The 7419-nt window shown below is 54.7% G+C and overlaps 1 protein-coding gene across 2 annotated transcripts; it reads right to left on the reverse strand.

Moving 5' to 3' along the window:
* Positions 1-1207: 1207 nt before the first annotated feature.
* MEX3B (mex-3 RNA binding family member B) lies at positions 1208-6120 on the reverse strand. Of its 2 annotated transcripts, XM_077185415.1 has the most exons (3): positions 5852-6120; positions 4820-5056; positions 1208-3853 (listed from the first exon to the last, which is right to left on the reverse strand). In XM_077185415.1, the coding sequence occupies exons 2-3, from the start codon at positions 5052-5054 to the stop codon at positions 2439-2441; spliced, it is 1650 nt and encodes a 549-aa protein (XP_077041530.1). In that variant the 5' UTR covers positions 5055-5056; positions 5852-6120; the 3' UTR covers positions 1208-2438. The 2 variants fall into 2 exon arrangements, with proteins under 2 accessions (XP_077041530.1, XP_054498153.1); XM_054642178.2 differs by lacking the exon at positions 5852-6120 and having other exon boundaries at positions 4820-5779.
* Between the last annotated feature and the right edge of the window lie 1299 nt (positions 6121-7419).

Raw genomic sequence — 7419 nt, forward strand, 5'->3', positions numbered from 1 at the left:
AAACACATCTTCTCTGCCACTCTCTGGATTCTTTTCTACAGCCTTGGGGTGGGGGGTTTCTGCCCCCATCCAAACCTCCAAGATTCCTGAGATAGATGCAACACTCAGTGAGGGATTGTAGCTCTACAAATCGGATGATACCACAACCACAGTTCAATGAAAGAAGCAAAAATCAAATCAAATCAAACAAAGAGATCCCATCATCCCCTGCCGCATCCTCACTCCTCCCCCTTCCCACCCAACCAGCAGCTCTGGAGTCCATAAAGGAGATCAGAGCAGAGCAGCTCTGCCCATACCCTGCTAAGCACAAAGTAAGGCAAATGAAATATGCTACACACTCTGCGTTTCCTTTGTTGTTTTCTCTCACCCACTGAAAAGGGTGATGGAAGCTCTTAGAGAAACATTTAGGGATGTGCAGCACCTTCTGCAATCTGCTCTAACATGCATCAGCCAACAGCCACTTCGCTCCCATGGACTGCACCGAGCAGCACAAGTCCTGCAGGGCTTGTTTGGTGTGTCCGTGGGCTCAGCCCAGCGTCCCTCGCCCCAACGCCACTGCAGGCACCAGCAATGCCAAACCAACCTTACAGGGCAGTAAATATGTTATTCCAATCAGCTTGTCAACACCAATTAGCCCAGCCACACGGGCCAAATACCACTGTCAAGGACTCAGGGAGGCCACTGCAGCCCTTGCTCCGCTCCAGAAGTGCCAAGTTTGGGACGCAGTCCTGAGGTCCCTGGGCACGGCAGGGACCAGAGCCTCCATCAGCACAGGGCAACAAAGGAGCCTCCCCTGCTCCCTCCTTCAGCTGCTTTTCAGTTTCCTACTTCCTATGCTTTGTCTGCCAAAAGTAACAATTCACACAAACCCAAGTACTTTTCATGACTAGAAATTATTTAAAAAAAATAACACGTTGTGCTGTGGAAAACCCCAGCAATATAACACATATTAAAAAAACTCATATTTTTTTCATTAAAAACATGTTATAAGGTATGATAGCTGGCAGGATTATTCTGGAAGCCTGCACAAGTTCCAGCAACATTAGCATGACACAGTTTAAACTCTCAACATGTTTCACTGATACAAGCAGGAAACAAAAATTCCAGAAAAAACTCTCAGCACATGAAATCAAATCACCACACAGAGTACCTTTTTTTCTGTAATATTTTATTTTATTTATATAGAAATACTTAAAAAAACATGAAGTAGCACCATTACTTAAGTTTTACTTTTATTATGTAGAACTTTAAATGTCAGAAAAATAAAACTCTTGATACAATTTCAAATCTTGTCTCAGCAAATATAATATTAGTATTTGACCATGAGGTTAAAGGCCCTTTATCATAAAATAAAATATACTTTGTTTTTAAACTTTGCTCAGTAAAGTACATTTAAGCTCAAGTAACGTCACCTACATATACATAAACAAGTGGTAAACAAATGTATTAAAATAGAAATACTAAAACTATAGTGGTGCAACAGAATTTTTGTAATTTCCACTGAATTCTATTTATACAAATGTTAGAAAGCTTCAACAGTTCCTTTTGACATATGTTTATACATTTCCATTTTTGTAATAATATAGAATAAAATATGCTTTATATCACTGAATAGAAAATATGCTGGGTGAAGCAGATTTAAAAGATTTTTTTCTGAACCTATAAAATCTCCATCCCAACAGAATACTGTTCAAAGCATTACACATTTTATGGTTTGTAATTCCGTTCACAATTGTGTGATATTAAAATAATACAGTGTTCTTTGCCATAAGGCCATACTAAAATAAAAAAGATTTAACCCAGCTACAAAAAGTTCACTGAACTTAAATTAAAATACTTGTAAACATCTTTGCAATATGAAATATAATTTTTCAAGTCAAAAAAGAATAAAATACTTCAATCTGTATTAATGCAATTTATCTTTAAAACCTTTAAACGTTTTTAATATATATAAGAGATATGTTACAGTTTTGTTGGTTTTTTTTTTCTTTTTTCTTTTTAAAAGTCTGATAAAGCTGCAGTATCATGGTTTTTCACAGGAACTTCTTGCCCTTTCAAGAACATTCAGAAAAGTATCCACCCATAGATTTAATTATTTTGTAATAAGCATCCTAGAACTACCAGCACGTTTTACTAACAGTCCACACACCATTGTCATCATCATAAGCATCTTCTACTTTCAATTTTTTTTTCTGTTTTTTTTTCTTTTTTTTTTCTGTTTGTTTGTTTATAAAAAAAGGGGAGTTTTGGAAGCTTCGTATTAAAGTACAGTGTAAAAACTAGCCTAGCACTAGAATGGAGTCGCCCGTTATTATTTATAGCATGCACCCGCTGTCACACCACCCCCCAGCCCTCCCTCGGCCGCTGCCCGCGCCCCTCGGCGTGCGGCGGCCCCGGCCCCGCCGGCCCCCCCGGTTCGTGCCCCCGGCCCGCGGCGCTCAGGAGAAGATGCGGATGGCCTGGGTGACGGCGCTGTGGCACACGGGGCACTGCGGCTCCGTCTTCTCGCAAATGCGGTTGGCGCACTCCATGCAGAAGAGGTTGTGGCCGCAGGGCACCAGCGCCGCGATCACCTCGCTCTCGAAGCACACCGAGCAGTCGCGGCTGCCCTTCCGCCGCACGCCAGAGGAAGAGCAGGAGGAGCTGGACGAGGAGCTGGAGGAGGAGGACGAGGAGGCGGAGGAGTCGGAGGGCAGCCCGGGCAGGTGGGCGCCCAGCCCGTTGGCGTACAGCGGGTAGGAGGCGGCCAGCAGCCGCCCGCCGGGGTCGCTGCGCACCCGGCGCGCCAGCGGGTGCTCGGTGCCGGCCGCGCTGCCGTGCAGGGGCGGGGAGAGCCGCGCCGGGGGCGGGGCGGCGCCGCGCCGGGGGCCGCTCACCAGCAGCGCCAGGTTGGCATTGGCGGGCGCGGCGCCCGGGAAGGCGGCGGCGGCGGCAGGCGAGGGCGCGGGCGAGGGCGGCGCGGCGGGGCCGCGCTCGAACTGCGGCCAGAGGAGGGCGGCCCCGGGCGGCGGGGCGGGCGCCAGGTCGAAGCCGGGCGGCGAGTCGAAGGGCAGCTCGGAGCAGCAGTCCGGGGAGGAGAGGACGTCGCCGCCGCCCCCGCCGTACACGTAGCCGTTGGCGCTGTTGTTGTTGTTGTTGCCGTTGTGCGAGAAGCTCAGCGCCGGGCTCGGGGGGCTGTAGTCGGCCAGGCGGGCGCTGCCGCCCCCCCCGGTGCCGCCCCCGAAGTAGGAGTCGGTGGAGGCGCTGCCCAGCGAGCTGGAGCTGTCGTTGCGGTAGTTGCAGAAGGGCTTGCGGCCCGGGGTGGGTGTGATGCTGGGCGGCGTGGGCTTGCTCCAGAGGCTGCCCGTGCCGTTCAGCTCGAAGCCCACGTCCGTGCCGTTGGCGTGGAAGTCGTTCTCGTCCGTCAGCTCGATGATGCCGCCGGTGCGCATGGCGATGTGCGCCTCGATCTCCTCCCGGGCCCGGTCCACGTTCTCTGGCATGCCTGTCACCTCAAAGACCGGCTCCTTGTCCCGGCTCGGGGTCACGATGTACGTGTGCGTCTGCTGCTGGATGCGCTTGATGGTCGCCCCCTTGGGCCCCACGACCAAGCCCACCACGCGATAAGGCACCCGCACCTGGATGGTGGTTTGGCCGGGCAGGTTCGGGGGGCCGGGAACGGTGCCGTTCAGGGCTGTGTTCTTGTTCCGCGAGGCTCGGATCATGGAGAAGTGCTCGGCCGCAGAGATGATCTCCCTGCGGGCCATGGCCACATCTTCCTTTCTGCCCGTCACAACAAAGAGCGGCTCCTCCCCGCGAACCGGGGTCTTGATGTAGGTGTTGGTCTTTGCCCGCAGAGCTTTGATTTTACAACCTGGGAACGAGATGCGGAGATGGAGGGCGAAGGGGAGGGGGAGGAAGGGGAGGTGGTGGGGGAGAACCGGTTACAACCCATTGTTTGGGTGCAGCTAGGGAGGGGAAAAAAATACACACCCACCCGCGAAACACATTGCCCCCAACCCCAGGTGATCGCTGGCATCTCGTCCGGGAGCCTCGGTCACGGTATAAAGTAATGTCAGCCCACAGCCCTGGCACACGCCCAAAGGCATCGCAAGTGGCCACCGACACATCTGCCATGCAAACTGCCCCAAAACTACCAACGTGCAGTTCACAGGGTCGGTAACACAGGGGGGGGAAATAAAAAAAAGGAGCGACAAAAAAAAATTAAAAAAAAAAAAAAGCGTGCAGGAAAACTGCACCGCCAGAAAAAAAAAAAAAAATAAAATGCAAGCAGCCCTCACAAATCAACACACCCGCCAGCCCACATTCCTGCTCAGCACTTTGCTTTTGGAAAAATAAAATCAGTTCTTAAGGTGAGGAGCAGAGGCTGTACCGAATGAGCCATATTCCCCACTGCGGATGCTTTATTCCAACCCCATTGTTCCACTTCTCCACTCCATTTCTCTTCCTTAAAAAAAATAATCCACGATTTCTAACTTTGGGGTGGTGGAGGGGGAAAAGCACCGAGGTCCCATTTTCCTCCGGTTTCCTCTTGCAAATCTTAACTTTTGCAGCCGGAGGAAAGGACAGATTTTTATTATTTTCCTGATTTTTTTTCCCCAACCCGGCAGCTGAAAGTGCATCTCGAAACTGATGCATAACACTCCTCGGAAACATCACGTCTGCCGCTGCACTTTCTTTGTCTGGGGGAAGCCGGCACTGGCCACCGCCGCACGGCTGCAGCGTTCCTGGCAATGGCCAGTGTCGCATCTGAGCCGCCCGCCCGGCAGCGCGGAGGGGAGACCCGCGCCCCCACACCCCCTCGCATGCAGGCACCCACCTTGTCTCCCCACTATCTCAGCGACATGTTCCGAGCTGGGCACCGGCACGCATTCAGTCATGTTCACGCTCTTTTTCCGAGGCTCGTTGTCGTAAATGGAGCCCGTCTCGTCGTTGTCCAGCCCCAGCAGGGAGAGCTGATCCAGGGCGATCTGAAGGGCTCTTTGGTCATCCAGGGTCTCTCCCCCGCCACCACCACCACCACCGCCGCCGCCGCCGCTCCCGTTCCTCTCCATGTCTGCAAAAAGCGAGCTGGGCATAGTCCCTGTGTGTGGTGCACCCTCCGCCTGCGCTCGGCTCAGTAGTAAGAGATCAGACACAAAGGAGAACCCAAGGCAGATGGCCAGCAGGAGAGAAGGGAAGGGAGGGTGGGCGACTGCTGGAGACCGGGGAATTGTTGCCTTTTGCTTGTATATTTTGTATCTTTTTTGCTTTTTTTTTTCCTCCTCTCAGTGCAATCCGGTTTATAAGATGTTCTCAGGACCCCCCCCACGACTCCCCCCCGAGGTTTTTTCGGTTGGCTTTTTTTTTTTTCCTTTTTTTTTTTTTTTTGTCGGCTGGGGGTGGGGTGGGGGGGGTGGGAAGAGGATAAGCGAGAGGAGCTCCGATGGCTTCCCCCCCTCGAGTTCCTCGCCGGCCACAATGCCAAGCGGCGGCAGCGTTTCTTTAAGGAGCCCCTCCCAGGCTCCACTCCACTCACTCAGCGTTTTTTTTTTCCTCCTCTCCCCTCCTCTGTCTGAGGCTCTGCTGCAGCCAGACGGCTCTGGAGAGGCGGGCGGGCGCGGGGCGGGGAGCGGGGGCCGCGCCGGGCGCCGCAGCGTAAGCGCCGCTCGCAGTCACCGCGCGCCGCCGCCGCGCGCCGCGATTGGCCGGGGCGGCGCGGAGGGGCCGGCGCTGCCCCCCCCGGCCCGGCCCGGCCCGGCCCCGCTCTTTGTTGTCGGCTGCCGAACAATGCCGGGCCCCGGCCCGCCGGCCGCCGCTCCCCCCACCCCCCCCAAGCCCCGCGCCCCCGAGCGCCCGCCGCCAGCCCCACCTGAGCGCCGGCGGAGGGGGCCGCGCTTGGGGTGCGTTTTTGCGGCGGGGGGGTTGGTTCGGGGTGTGGGGGGGTGCCCTTTGTGCGCCGTCGGGTTCGGGAGCGGCAGCGCCGCCGCTCGCCGGCAGCGCCGCAGAGCCCCCGGCACCGCCCCCGCACCGGCCCCGACCCCGCGCCGGCAGCGCCGCCGCCCCTTCACCGGCCCCGCGGGCGGCGGCCGCGGGCGCGCGGAACCCCCCGCCGGCTCCCGCGCGGCCCCGCCCGGCGCGCGCCCCGCGCCTGCGCGCCCCTCCTTCCCTCCCTCCCCCGGCGCGCGCAGTGCGCCCGCGCGGGGCCGCGGCCGGGGCGGGACGGGCTGATCCCTCACGGCCCGCTCCGCCCGGGCCCTCACAGCCCGCTCCGCCCGGGCCCTCAGCCCGCCCCGCCGCCCCGAGCCCGTGCTGCGCCGGCGGAGGCGCTTCCCGTTCCGCCCCGCGGGCGCTGCAGCCCCGGCGGGAGCCGCGGCCCCGCCCAGCCCGGGTCGGCGCGCCCCGGGCGCGGGGTGAGGGCCGTGACCCGAGCGCAGCCGTGTCCCGGTGCCGGCCGGAGCGCCCTGACACCGCGGTCCGCTCGTAAAGAGCCCGAAGGGTGTGAACGCCTCCCGCACAGCTGCTCCAGCGTAACATCACCGGCATCTTACTCCGCCTTGCTAAACCACTGGAAAATAAAGCACCTCTGCCTCTTCTTGGACCTTGTATGACCAAATTACTTTCTTTCACCTCTACCAGCACAGGACCCTTCAACCACCAAAAGTGGGGTTTTTTTGTCAAGTACTCTGTCACAAAGACCTCCTCCCTTGATGGGAGGATTAGACGTGAAAGTGGCCTCACCGTTGTCATAAAAACACCACCATCACATTTGATTGCTCTGGCACTTTTCCGTCTGTAAGCATCCATACTGAGTCTTTGCCAGCTGTCAGGTACAAAACCCTGATTTTTTCAGAGTAATCATATAACAAGCAATTGTTTTCCAGTATCAGGTGTGACAGGGACAGACAAGTGCACCCAGATCTGTTTAGCCAGCTGCCTGTACAAACAAGTGTAACAAGTCACAGGTAATTGTTTACATGCAGTGTTTATTGCAAATTACTGTCAACTCGCCAGGATGTTTGAATGTTGTATAACAAAGCTCCAGTGGATTGTTTTCCAGCAAGGGTACACACTGGTGATGTGCTTTCCTAAGTGCTGAGCTTGTCCCATCAACTAAGGAAATTGAGGTTTCATATTTAAAAGATTACTTATTCCACAGATTTACTTGCATAGGCAGCAGGGCTGGTTTCCATAGGGTAAACAAGAGGTCACTTATAAGTGCTCAAGAATCCATAAAACTTATAGCAACAAAATAATACTATTTGTTATTAAATAAAATAATATTTTTTTAAAGTCTGATTCTTTGCATTTTTTTTCAGTTCAACGAGTCTAAAATCTGTGAGACAGAACATTACTGTACCCATTACCAGACAGGGCAGGAAAGGACAGGGATGAGATGAGGGAAAGACACATCAGTGTAGGGAATTGGTGTTGTTGGAG

The sequence above is a fragment of the Agelaius phoeniceus genome, chromosome 13, assembly GCF_051311805.1.
Source record: "Agelaius phoeniceus isolate bAgePho1 chromosome 13, bAgePho1.hap1, whole genome shotgun sequence".
Classification (NCBI taxonomy): domain Eukaryota; kingdom Metazoa; phylum Chordata; class Aves; order Passeriformes; family Icteridae; genus Agelaius; species Agelaius phoeniceus.